This window comes from Amblyomma americanum, chromosome 8, assembly GCF_052857255.1.
Source record: "Amblyomma americanum isolate KBUSLIRL-KWMA chromosome 8, ASM5285725v1, whole genome shotgun sequence".
Taxonomy (NCBI): domain Eukaryota; kingdom Metazoa; phylum Arthropoda; class Arachnida; order Ixodida; family Ixodidae; genus Amblyomma; species Amblyomma americanum.
The window spans coordinates 122639620-122652753 of NC_135504.1; the positions used below are offsets into that span (position 1 = coordinate 122639620).

At 53.2% G+C, this 13134-nt stretch overlaps 1 protein-coding gene across 1 annotated transcript in view; it reads left to right on the forward strand.

Annotated features, from left to right (window-relative positions):
• The first annotated feature begins 11003 nt into the window (after positions 1-11003).
• The window catches only part of LOC144102717 (uncharacterized), a 29103-nt gene continuing 26972 nt past the window's right edge, over positions 11004-13134 (forward strand). The window contains exon 1 of the mRNA XM_077635906.1: positions 11004-11084. Within this exon, the coding sequence (XP_077492032.1) occupies positions 11073-11084 (12 nt within the window). The 5' untranslated portion in view covers positions 11004-11072. The remainder of the gene's footprint in view (positions 11085-13134) is intronic.

Genomic DNA, 13134 nt, shown 5'->3' on the forward strand with positions numbered 1-13134 from the left:
ATCCTCTATGGATTGTATGGATATGGAGTCTGATCTCCGCACCCAGAAACGAAGTGGGTCTCCTGTGAATATTGCAGGCCCATCTTGCCCCCAGTCAAAGACAAAGAAAAGTAACGCAAGTCAAAACGCTAAGACCAGGATTCTAGAAAAGGCAGTCGCGGCTGCGGCACTTCCGCCAAGATGGGGTTCTTAAGTGTACTCCAGTGGAATTTTCGATCTATATTCTCAACTTCAACAGATTTAAATTGCCTATGCAATCAGCTTCTACCAGATTTAGTTGCTTTACAGGAAACATGGCTAACTTCAAATTTCAATTATCATCTCAAGGATTACCATCCGTTCCGGCTTGACCGGTCATCACGAGGGGGAGGGTTGTTAGTGCTCATATCTACAAAGTTTTGCCACAGGGCATGCATTTCTTTTCAATATGCGGACAATGAATGTGAAATCCTTGCGGTTGACCTCAGTGTCCCAGGTCAACAGCCCTTTACGGTAGCTATTGCATATTTCCCGTCTGGTGTGCGTGACACTCGGCCCCTTGACTCACTCATGTCTAGTAGCCGATCTCAGGTTCTATTACTTGGCGACTTCAATTCGCACCATGTGACTTGGGGGTTTATAACAGACAGCTTTGGTTCTAGACTATTTGATTGGGCTTCTGGCAACAACTTGATCTGCAACAATTCCGGATTGCCTGCGTTTTTTCGCAGTCAATGCCACTCTGCCTTGGATTTAACTTTTTCCTCCCCAGGAGTCTGTTATGTCTTGGGCGCCTGTTGACTGGGCAACAAACAGTGATCATCTACCAATTAGTTTCAAGTTTGCGTGTAAATTAACTCTTCCTGAGCGACATCAGCGCACGTTAATAAATTACAGTTGCTTTAAAGACACGCTAAATTTAGCCCTCCAAATCACGTCAGACACTAGCGCTCAGAGAAGTGCCGAAAGCAAGGCTGCACATCTATGTTCAGTACTGGACCATGCAAGGCAAAAGTCTGAATTTTTGGTTAAGAGAACAAAGGGTGCAATCGCGAACAATTGCTTGAATGCTGAGTGCACGCGTGCATATAGACGACGGAAAGCAGCTTGGAAGAAACTTCTCATCAATCAATGCCCAAAAAATTGGCTGGATTACAAGTATGTTGCAGCAACATTTAAGCGCACTGTCGCCCGTGCAAAGGAGGAGTATAATACAAATCATTATGATTTCCTTTCCCAATCAGGAAGTAAACGAGCTTTGTTTAATTTCATGAGGCGCAACAAGGTGATTCCTCCGGCTGCCAGCATTGAATCCCTCGTTCAGTTCCCTGCTGACATCGCAAAGGCCTTAGAGGATATTGCGTGTGGCCTAGAGCTTCGCTTCACATCTGCTTTACCTTCTCCTACTATATTCACATGCACCTCAAGCGATTTCATTGAGGTCTCTATGCCTGAGCTGTCGCAAATTGTTCTGCGCCTATCCCCAGCGGCTCCTGGCCCCGATAAGGTCACTTCATCTATGATCAAAATTTTGTTCAATGAATCTCCTGCAGACCTGTTGGCTCTAATTAACCATTCTATTAAAGTTCCTTGGATACCGCATGAGTGGCGTCTTGCTGAAATAGTTCCATTGCTTAAAAAGCAAGGGGAGGGCTTAACTTTAGACTATGTACGCCCTATTTCGTTAACATCGAGCCTAGTGAAATTGGTGAGAAGGGTCCTTCTCAGCCGTGTCATGTCATTCATTTCAGAAAATGCTGTATTGAATCCATGTCAAATTGGTTTCAGGCCGGGTTGTTCAATTTGGTGTGCTCATACTGACCTTGAGAGTCGTGTTAAATTAGCTCGTAATAAAAAAAAGTTTGCTGCGCTTGTCACCGTGGATGTCAGTAAAGCATACGACAGCGTGGAGCACTCGACTCTCTTACTAATATTACAGGAACTCAACTTCCCAAGCTATTTTGTAGCCTGGATTTCTGTTTTTTTTTGGAAAATAGAGAATTTTACTGCAGCCAAAATGGTGTTTCCTCAAGATTTCCACAGACAAGAGGTGTTCCGCAAGAATCTGTTCTCTCACCTGTTCTTTTTAACATTTTTCTAAGCTCAATTCCATGCATTCAAAATGTGAAAACTTATGTGTACGCCGACGATATTGCATTTTTTGCATCAGCAAGTGACATTCACACTCTTTATCAAACCCTAAAAAATTACCTCAATGTTCTTGACAACTGGCTAGGAAGAATTCATCTGTCCCTTAATGTGAAGAAATGCGCATTGTTATTATTTCCAGTTTCTGTTCCAGTAAATATCTGTCTGGTCTATAGAAATAACATAATACCTCAAGTTCAGACGGTGAAGTATCTCGGTGTAATATACGACTCTACTCTCTCCTGGCGGCCACACATTGAGCAAGTTTCTGCAAAAGGAGTTCGGGCCATTGGCATCCTGCGCAGGCTTTGTAGTGCTAGGTCAGGCATGAGAAGGCATACGCTTCTGATTTATAAGTAGGTTCGGCACTCATTACATAAAGCAATTTGCAAAGTTTACTTATTTGATGTACAAACAAGACAAGGATGCCAGGAAACGTACGGTTATTTTAACACCTTATATTCTTGTGTCAGGAAACAAGGGGAAATAAGCCCCATCGTACACCTCTCTGGTATCTGACAGGTGTGGTATGTTGCATTTCTTTTCAGGGGCAAATTTGAACAATACGTGCGGAAGGGAAGCGATCATCTGTCAAAGTCAACACTAACATAAGGACTCGAGAAAGAGTTTCGAATGGACGCAGACAAAATAAATGATTCAGCCGTACAAAAGATGTCGGCTGTGTCTGGGTAACAATAAATGTCCCATATACTGGCACTTAATTACTGCAGCTCACAGAACCTTCATCATTTACGGCTTAATTTAAGGCAAATATTTTGTTTTCGACAGTACTTCGGGCAAGAGAAGCTTACACGATTAGTGCGTCAAAGTTCTTCTGGGGCTTTCCCCTTCTTTTTCCACTGGCGTTTTTGTTTCCATCTTAATCAAATCGGACTTAGAGGATAATGAAAAATAATGACTGGGGTATTCACAGCCTAATAAGAACCGAAATTTAAACTTTCTGCTCTTTGGTGGGATTCTTCGGTGGGCGTTCGAAGCGAGCGGACGTGTTTTTTAGCTCTCTGCTCCTTCGGACGCTGGGCCTAAGGCTTCGCGGCGTTGCGGGGTCTCCCCATGGAGGCCACAGACACCGTGAACGAGCGAAGGCCTGTGTTCGGCAGTGACAATCAGCAACGCAGGGCAGGCCGCTCACGCTCACGATCACGGAGACGAACGCCGTCCAGAGGAAGGTCGTCCAGCACCATTCGGCGAATGCAGGCCGAGATCGCTGATCTGCGGAACACGGTGAGGTGCCTGACGGCGGCGCTCTTCACCACCTCGGAGAACCTTGAGTCCGTCATCGGGACCTTGGACGTGTCGCCCGCGGACCCACGCGTTCTAGCCTTGAGGGACGCCATGGCGTTCGCTCACCAGACGCAGAACTCCATGGCGGCTCCCTCCCCGCCATTTCTGGCCACCCCTGCGCTTCCTGCCGCCATTGCTACTCCTGAGGAACCGGCTGTGATGCCCTCTCCCCCTGATGCTGCTCCTGCGGGCTCACCGCGGACACCTGCAGCCGAGGAGAGCATGTGCACCCCAATGGACGAGTCTGCTCTCCGGAAACGGCGACGCTCAACGGGGTCCGAGGAGGAGAGGGACTTGGAAACCAAAAGGGTCATCACGGTGGCCAAGCGGGAAGCTCGAAGGCCCCCCACCGTCACTGTTCCCTCTCCCTCCACACTCGAAGGAGCAGGGCATTCCCAGCACGAGCCCCATGGAGCCCACTTCCAGCCTGCTGCTGATGCTGCTGCTGTTGCTGGTGGGGCGACGGCGTCCGGAAGAAAAACGGGTGCGGCCTCACCAAATCCCGCCGCACGAGACCAGGCTGCGGCTGGGGCTTCGTCTGCTGGCAGCGAGCGCGCCCAACTCCGCGGCGCGCCGCAGCAATGCCCCGCAGGCAGCGGCGACGCTGATGCTGGGGCCAGCCTAATCCCGTGGCGCATTATAACTACCAAGGCGCAGCGGCGTCGGAGAGCTGCCCTGGAGCGAGCCGCGGCTGCTGTGGAGGTTCCGTCCAGCCTAGTGGGGACGGTGCTGTTTCGGCCGCCGAACCGGGGCACCGCCTTCACCAGGGAACAGGGCTGGGAGTTGGCCGAGGAGATCGGATCCCGCCCGGGCGTCCTCGCCGTGCGGGTAAACATGCGGCGGAATGTGGTGGCAGTGGACGCGGGGAGCAGCGATGCTCTCCAGGCCCTGCTAGCCACGGCCGTCATCCGCGGCGTGCCAGTCTGCGCGAAGGAGCCTCCTCCTCGGAATCCATGCTCCGGCCTGGTCTTCGGTGTGAACGGCCACAGGATGGCGGAGGAGCTGCTAGCGGCGGCGGAGTCAACGGTACCGATGGTGTCGGCGTCTCTGTCGGGCAGCACACTCGCTCTCCGTTTTGCGGCGCCAACACCCCCGGCGTTCATCACCATATTCAAGCGCAGGCTCGCGGTCCGCCCCTGCCGTCCCCGGCCGCTCCAGTGTGCCAAGTGCGCCAGCCTGGGGCATGCCACTGAGGTGTGTCGTGCTCCTGCCCGATGCACGCGTTGCGGCGGGCCGCACGAGCCTGCAACCTGCGCGAGCAAGCCCCGCTGCATTAACTGCGGGGGGCGGCACGCGGCCATTGACCCAGCGTGCCCGCACTGGCAGCGAGAGCGTCACGTGGCCACTTTAATTGCCACATCCATGGCCCCGATGTCCAGGCGGGTTGTCCGAGCCGTCGTCCAGGCTGAGACAGTGGCCCCAGCCCAGCAACATCAGCAGACGCCGCGCGCTCTTTCTTATGCGCAGGTCGTCAGGGGAACACCCCAGCAGCAGCAGCAGCAGCAGCAGACACAGAAGCAACGGCAGCGCCGGCAGCGGCAGCGGCGATCTGGTTGCCCGGCGTCCCGTACAGCGCGGCCCGAGCATGCGGCCGCTTCTCACGGCCAGCCCCCTGATGCACGGGATGCGGAGATCGCGCGCCTAAAGCTGGCGTTGCGCGCCCTCAGCGCACTTTTCCCGGAGGGCACCGATGGACACCGGGCTTGCTTAGAAGCAGCGGGTGCTCCCGCACAGATAAGCCAGCATGATGGCTAGCCGCCGGACTCCCTCTCTCATACCATCCATCCTGCAGTGGAACGTGCACTCACTTGCGGCGCGGTACGCCGAAATGCGAGTTCGCATCGCACAGGATTCGCCGGAAGTTATCGCGCTGCAGGAGACGTACGTACGTTCACATGACGGGGAGCCCCAGATGCGGCTACCTGGCTACATTGGCTACCACTCAGCCACCACGTGCGAGGAACCCACCTGTGCTGCAGTGCCCTGTTGTGTCACATCTCATCGCCCCGGGAAATCAAGGTGCGCGATATACGTGCGGCAGGACGTCCAGCACACCCTCGTTGTCTCGGCGGCGGCGACATCTGACGCCCAGGAGTGCGTGGTGGTGACAGTGCGCGTCGGTGGTGTTGACACGTCGGTGGCCAGTGTTTATGTGCGTCCAGCTGTCGCGTGGAACGCGCTGTGTTTTCGTGCTGTGTCTTCGTGCTGTGCCCCGCGCCAAATCATCTGTGGTGATTTTAACGCCCACCATAGTGCGTGGGGCAGTGCGCGCCACTCCGCGCGTGGAGACGACCTGCACGACGCAGCAACGCAGCTGGGACTCACCGCCTTGAACACCGGCGAGCCCACCTTTCGACGACGCGGAACAACCGGCTCCTGCATTGACGTTGCCTTCGCATCCAGAGGCATCGAGGCGACATGGCGCCGATCACCATCTCTCTGGGGCTCGGATCATTACTCCATCCTAATTGAACCCACTGCGATGGAGGCGCGACCCAAACGTGCCTACTCCATTACCAACTGGAGTGCGTTCAGGCGGGCGTTCGACGAGGCGGCGGCCACTGGCGCAGATTTCTTTTCAAGTCTAGTCCGAAGAGCTCTCGCAGCCACCCAACGAGCAGAGGTAAGGGCAGGGCAGCCCACACCTGATATGAAGCTGCTCAATCTGCGCGAGAAGAGAGATCGCGCAGAGCGACGGGCGCGACGGACTGACAGAGCCGCCGACTGGACTGTATACAACCGCTTGGACGCAGCAGCGCGCCGCCACGCCAACAAGCTATACAGCCGGCAGTGGGCTTCACTATGCCAAAGGATGGAGGAAGATGTCAGCTCGCGGAGGCTGTTTGACACCCTGCGGCGCATCACCGAACCACAGGCAAACCGTCAACCGCTGGCCGCCCTCGCAATATCCAGCGGGATCAGCTTTGTAGAATTGGCAGAGCGGTTTGCCGATCGGTTCGCGCCGCCCAGCCCCGCAAACGCCGCTAACATAGCTGCTCCTGAGAGCCCCAGAAGTGACGCCAGTCCCTCGCCCGTCGGCTCGGAAGGTCCATGTGATGCGCCGTTCACCGCGGCGGAATTGAACAATGCGCTGCAGCGCTGCCGCCGCCGCTCGGCGCCCGGACCGGACGGGGTGACATACCAAATGCTGCGAAACATGGATGCGCAGCAACGACAGATCCTCCTGCAGCAGATCAACCTGGTGTGGGAACGCGGGGAGCTACCGGAGGATTGGCGAACCGCGGTCGTTTGTCCCATCCGAAAGGCAGGGCGCCCACCTACGTAGCTGAGCGGACACCGGCCAGTGGCATTAACATCGGCGGCAGGTAAGCTCATGGAGCATATGGCGTTGCAGCGTCTGAACGAGCGGGCTGCGGAGGCTGATTTGTTTGACGAGCGGCAGACGGGTTTCCGTGGGATGCGGTGCACGGCTGATTCTATATCGGACGTTGTTACAGCGCTGGAGCATGCCAGTGCAGCAGGCCAGGTTGCGCTGCCGCTGCTACTGGACGTCTCGGGCGCTTTTGACAACGTTCACCGCGCACCAATTTTCGCGGTTCTTGAGGGGGCCGGTGTGAGCGGGCGCCTTTTGCGATACGTTCATGGCTTCCTGAGCGGGCGCACTATGCGCGTACGGGTAGGGGGTAAGCTCTCCAAGCCTCGCCCGGTCGACATGGGCGTGCCGCAGGGCTCTGTCCTATCACCATTTCTGTTTAATGTGGCCATGTCGGTGGTGCCGGCCTCCCTCTTCACGGGCGGGCGTCACCATGTGTACATATCCATATATGCAGACGACATAGCTCTGTGGTGCCGGGGACCACCGGGCGAGGCGTTCCGCGTGCGGGGTGCCTTCAGGGAGCCCTGACCGCAATCGATGCCAGCTTGCGCGGCCTTGGTCTGTCGCTGAGTGCGGACAAATCGGTGGCCATGGCCTGCGTTTCACGCTCGCGCGCGCACCTTGCGCCACTGTCACTGGACGGGACTCCGATTCCTTGGCGTAAATCGGTGCGGTATCTTGGTCTGGACATCGACTGGCGCCTTTCCTTCCGCCCCGCGGCGACCAAGGCCTGTCTGCAGGTGAAGAGGATCACCGCCGCCGTGCACAAGCTCACCGCTCGAGGCCAGGGCATCTCCCAGCAAGCCGCGCTGCGTCTATACAATGCCGCAGCTTTGGGGGCGGTGCTCTATGCGCTGCCGCTCGTCACGGTGCGCAAGCCGTGCTGGAAGAAGCTCGAGCTTCAGCACCGCAAGTCCCTGCGCGTGTGCCTAGGCCTGCCCAAAAACTCGCAGTGCGCCGCAACGCTGGCCGAGGCAGGAGCGTGGCCCCTTGAGCTCCAAGCAGCGCGCAGGGCACTGAACCACATCGACCGGCTTCACCGAGCACCGGACGGCGGCTCGCTTCTGCAGCGTATGCGCTTGCACCCGCGCTCACGAATAAGCGCGGCGCTGCTTGAGTATGAGCAATTGACCCAAGGCCCACCCCCCTACGGCTCCTGCGCGCCCTGGCCTGCTGCCTCGAAGGTACAGCGAGAGATCGTCGGCATCGCGGGAAGGCGGAGCACACCCCTCTGCGCTGTGCAGCAGCTGGCCAGAGCCGTCATACACGAGGAGCTCCAGGACCATCTCCTCGTGTACACCGACGTCTCAGTGGCCCGCGACAGCTGCTCCCTTGCTGCGGCGGCCACCATCCCCGCCCTGCGACTGCACAGCCAGCAACACGCAGCCTTCCTGGGCTCCTCCACCACGGCGGAGTTGATGGGGATCCGGCTCGCGCTGGACCTTCTGCTCACCCTCGGCCCTCCGCCGCCCAGGAGTTCTCTGCTGTGCGACTCCCGCGCCGCCCTCAGCCGCCTGCAATCTAATGGCAGCGGTACCCCACTAGTGCGGGAAATTCGCTCGCGCATCGAGCGCCTCGCGCAGAGAGGTTGTGCCGTGCGTGCACAGTGGGTGCCCGGTCACTGCGGCATCGCCGGCAACGAAGAAGCTGACGACCTCGCGACCGCTGCACACCAACTACCTGCCAGCGATCTGCCCCTTGCGCTGGAGGACGTGCGTGCGGCCATTCACGACCATCTGCGAAAGCAGCACCCCGACCCACGCATCGCGGGAGGTGAGCGCATCGACAGTGTCACCGGCTGTCGCGCACTTACACGGTCACAACGTGCAATGATCCTCCGCGCGCGCATTGGCTGCGTATGGCCCGGGGAACGACGGGTGCGTAACGGAATCGCGACGAGTGATGTGTGTGACGGATGCGGTGCAGTGGAAACAATAGAACATCTGCTCCTTCGCTGCTCCGCGTTCGCCGATGCTCGTCGCGATATGCTCGCGGCCTATAGGGCGCAGGGCATACTACCAGACTCCATCAAGACGCTATTGTGGCCACAGGACAGTGCGCGCACTCGTGAGCGAACTTTGGTGAGCCTCTGTGCATTCCTCGAACACACGGGCTTGACGTGCCGTCTGTTCTCCGTCAGGTAGTTACACGCAGTGACCGAATGCTCCGCGAGTTCAACCTTGAACGATTAATAACTGGACGCCCCACTCCAGTTGTAACCTACACAGTGCTATGCGCGTGTGTGATTTAATTCCTCTAAAATGAACTAATCACGCGCACAACCTGGACACATTTCTTATTGTGTAAATAGTTTGTACATATTACTTCTCCCCCTGTCCTCTATTCCTGTCCCCTCACCTCTTTCATTTCATTTCTCTATTCTGCCTGCTGTCCTTTATTTCCGCTGCCCCAGCTCAGGTGCTTCAGTATCGATGGCAGATGCCGGGGCTAGCAAAAATCTTTTCCTTCCTTTTTACTATTATTTTTAATAAAACCACTACCACCACCACCACCTTTGGCGTTTTGCAAGCAAAGTTAAGTTTGCATTCGAGAATAGCCTTTAAAAGGAGACTGTTGAATCACGTGGCGCCGAATGAAAACTGTGAATGAAATGCGCACGGATGCAGCAGAGCAGAGAAGGTCACGGCGCGTGGTCGAAAATATGTTTCTTTGAACGGCAGGAGAAGCTTCATTTATACCAGGTGTCTCTGCTATAGGTAGCCAAGCTTTCAAAAACGCAGGAGTGTCCTGGCCAAGTGATACCAAACGCCTGCTGTTCAGTCGCATGGTCTAGCCTCCAGAATTTTTCTCTCTTCAAAACTAAATATTCACTAAAGTCTTATTACCGAACTTATGAAATGTTGTATTAAGGAACAGAGTTCCAATTCAGAATGCCGATGTAGAAGACTGGACGAGTTGGTGGGTCATCACTCTTGAACAAGCGCGAAAAATACAAAGACGCAAGAAGAGACGTGCACACAGGCGTGGTCTTACAACTGAATTGAATGGCACAGATACTCAATTATCTGCGTATATAAGTGGATATGTGAACAGTAAACCTCAGTACAAGGCAGCGCCGACGAACACGTGAATTTTGCGTCCTTTTCTTATTCGCGCTGTTTTAATAATTAGTAATATTAAAAGAATTCAGGAATTGTGCATTGCCTTGAAAAATAGCTGGCTGAATTGTTTGCAAGAGGGCCGCATTTACATAAAATTACTATTTCTTTTTTACCAGCCGCTTTTATCCACTTTTCTCTGGAGTGCTCTTTCCGATTGGGCTCTGCGCATGCACTGGGTGAGAGATTTGCGCCAGCAGCTATGACGTGGTGGCCATCTTTTAGGGCCCATAAATAAAGCTTCGTAAACGGTACCTTGGTTCGAACGTTTCCGCTAGCTGTTTAGACGACTGTTTACAACTTCCGAATTGATATTGTCGAGGCCGTTATTTAAAAATGCGCTCATTACTCTTTCCTTAAAATTAACATCGGAGAACGAAAATGCACTCCAGGCTAAGCCACGCGACTTTCAACAGCCGTTAGCTCTTTTCACTAGGTTAGACCAACCCTTTCCTTTAAAAGCTAAGTTACCTTTAACTGTGGCTCCCGGTGGTTGTGCTTACATGCAACAAGCATCCTTTCAAGGGGAAGGGGGGGGGGATGCTTAGAAGAGTTTAAAAGAACTACATTTCTTTCGAAACTCATTCAAATATTTATATGGTGTTCTGTTTTCAAAAACGAATTGAAAAAGAAATTAACCGCATGTACTACTTGTCGAATGGTGAGACAAGTAAATCGAGTGACATTCGAAAAACTGCATAGGAAATCAAAAAAAATTATTGTTTGTCTCGGTTGCTGTGGTGGGCGATAAGTCCATGCGTTTATTTGTAAAGTATCCCTGCAATACTAACATGACCTGCGAGACTGCTGCGCTCTCGGCAAAGCGCTGAAGACAGTTACTAGGGGGTGCCTCTGTTACTATCACTAGCCACAGTGTTGGTGTGGGTGCCGTACTTTGCACGCATTTGTGGCAGCAAGGGTACGAGTAGTAGACACAAAAAATGCGCCTTTAAGGGCATGAAATTATACTGCCTACTTTGAACAATTAGTATAATTTTTACACTTTTTAAAATATTGTTAGACGGGGGAAATAATGAGAATCTTGAAATCCTGTTCTCTGCAAGAACGAGAAGAAAGAAAAAATTTTGGAACCATTTCTGCATGCCTGTGAAGTAAAAGAAGTTTCCTCTTGAACCGTCTGAGCTCGGACGAAGTGTTCTTCTTGATGGAAGGAAATAAGCCCAATGCAACCAAAGGTAACGTAGGCACATCTTCAGCAGAGCATTTAGTACACTAGAATGATGCAAAGATGGAGAGCGGAAGCCGCACTGGTGACATAAATAAGAGACCACTCGCCTTCCTGTTAGGAAGGAGTTTGACAGTGTTGAGCGTACGGCATCCGTATTACCACCCCACCGCACACCTCATGGGAAAGTCCACCCCCAGCTTACCTTACGCACGCCGTGAATTCAAACACGCCCAGTGCTCTTTCCTCCCCACCCCTCCCCAAAAGATAGCCCGTTCATTGACAACAAGCCTAGCTCGCAACGTTTGCTTAAGGCGCTAAATAAAAAGTGGACTCCCATCTACATTTATATGGAAGGTCCTGACATATCGCGGTCACCTATCCGGCAATAACATAGCACAACCAGTATGTTCTTAACGGATCGCAAAAATAGGCAGTATTTTATCAGATTACTTATGGGAAATGCTTAAACCAGGGGGCAATACAATGGATAACCTCCGCTAGAGGGATAGGTAGCGCACTTTAAGATAGGCTCACCTGGAGTTCGAGTGAAACCGCCTCAGGCGGTTTCACTCGAACTATGGGCTCGCACAGTAAGGCAAGCCCTGGCTTTTTTGCGCACCTCCTTAGACCTACTCCTGTTCATTTGTACAAGAATTCATTTGGACATGCTCACTGGTGATGCACCGACTTAGTGCAGCTGACTGGTGTTCTCTCTCAGCTTCATCCAGGCGGACTTTGCCGTGTTGGGCTTATATGCGTGGCGCCATATTGCCAGAAGGGTTCACAAATAAGGAAGCAAGAATAAAATAAGTACGCGGTTGCTTTCAAAAGTTGTCCTTAAAGTTGTTTCAAGGTAGCGTGAAAAGGGTAAGATGCCTGTTTGAGATATTGCATCATCATCACCTTCAGTCTGACTCCTCCCTATGCAGGGCAGAAGCCTCTCCCATATCTCTCCAATTAACCCTGTCCTTTGAAAGCTGCGGCCACCGTATCTCCGCAAACTTCTTAATCTCAACCGCCCACCTAACTTTCTGCCACAACCTGCTAAAATGAAAAAATCGGCGGACGCTTGAACCGCGCCGTAAGGGAAGGAATACAGGAGCGACTAAGAGAAGGGTGGAAGAAAGAGGTGCCTTAGTGGAGGGCTCCGGAATAATGTCGACCGTCTGGAGATCTTTAACGTGCTGTAACATCGCACAGCATACGGGTGCCTTTGCGTTTCACCTCCATCGAAACGCAGCCGCAGCGGTCGGGTTCAGACCCGGGTGATCTGGACCAGTAGCCGAGCGCCCTAACCACTGAGCCACCGCGGCGGGGAACCCCCTGCTACGCTTGCAGTCTCTTCGAATCCACTCAATTACCCTTAAAAGTCAACAATTACCTTGCCTTCGCATTATATGCCCTTCCCAAGCACTTTTCTTCCTCTTGATTTCGACGAGGATGTCATTAATCCGTTTTTGTTCCCTCATCCACTCTGCCCGCTTCCGGTCTCTTAACATTAAGCCTATCATTTTTCTTTACATACCAAACTGCGTTTTCCTCAACTTAAGCTGAACCCTTTTCGTTAGCCTCCACGTTTTTGCCCCGTTGGTGAGTACCGGTAAGATACAGCTGTTGTAGACTTTTCTCATGAGGGATATTGCTAAACTGTCATACGTGATCTGAGAGAACCTGTCATATGCATTGCACTCCATTCTTACTTTTCTAGCAATTCCCTCTCATGATCCGGATTAGCACTCACTACCTGCCCTAGCACCTCTTCTAGCACCTCGCTACCAGTCGTGAACTGCTGCTCCCTTGCGAGACCCTTGTACATTACTTTGGGTATCTGCGTGCTAATTTTTAGACACGCCGTTCTGCTGAGCCTGTCCAAATGTTTTAGCATGCTTTGAATTTCACCTCCTGAGTGACTCAGCTAGGCAATGTCATCACCTAATCGCAGATTACCTACGTATTCTTCATTAGCTCTTATCCCCAACTATCCCCAATCCCGGCCTCGGAATACCTCCTGTAAACAGGCGATGAATAGAATTTGCGTGACCCTGTCTGCTTGCCTG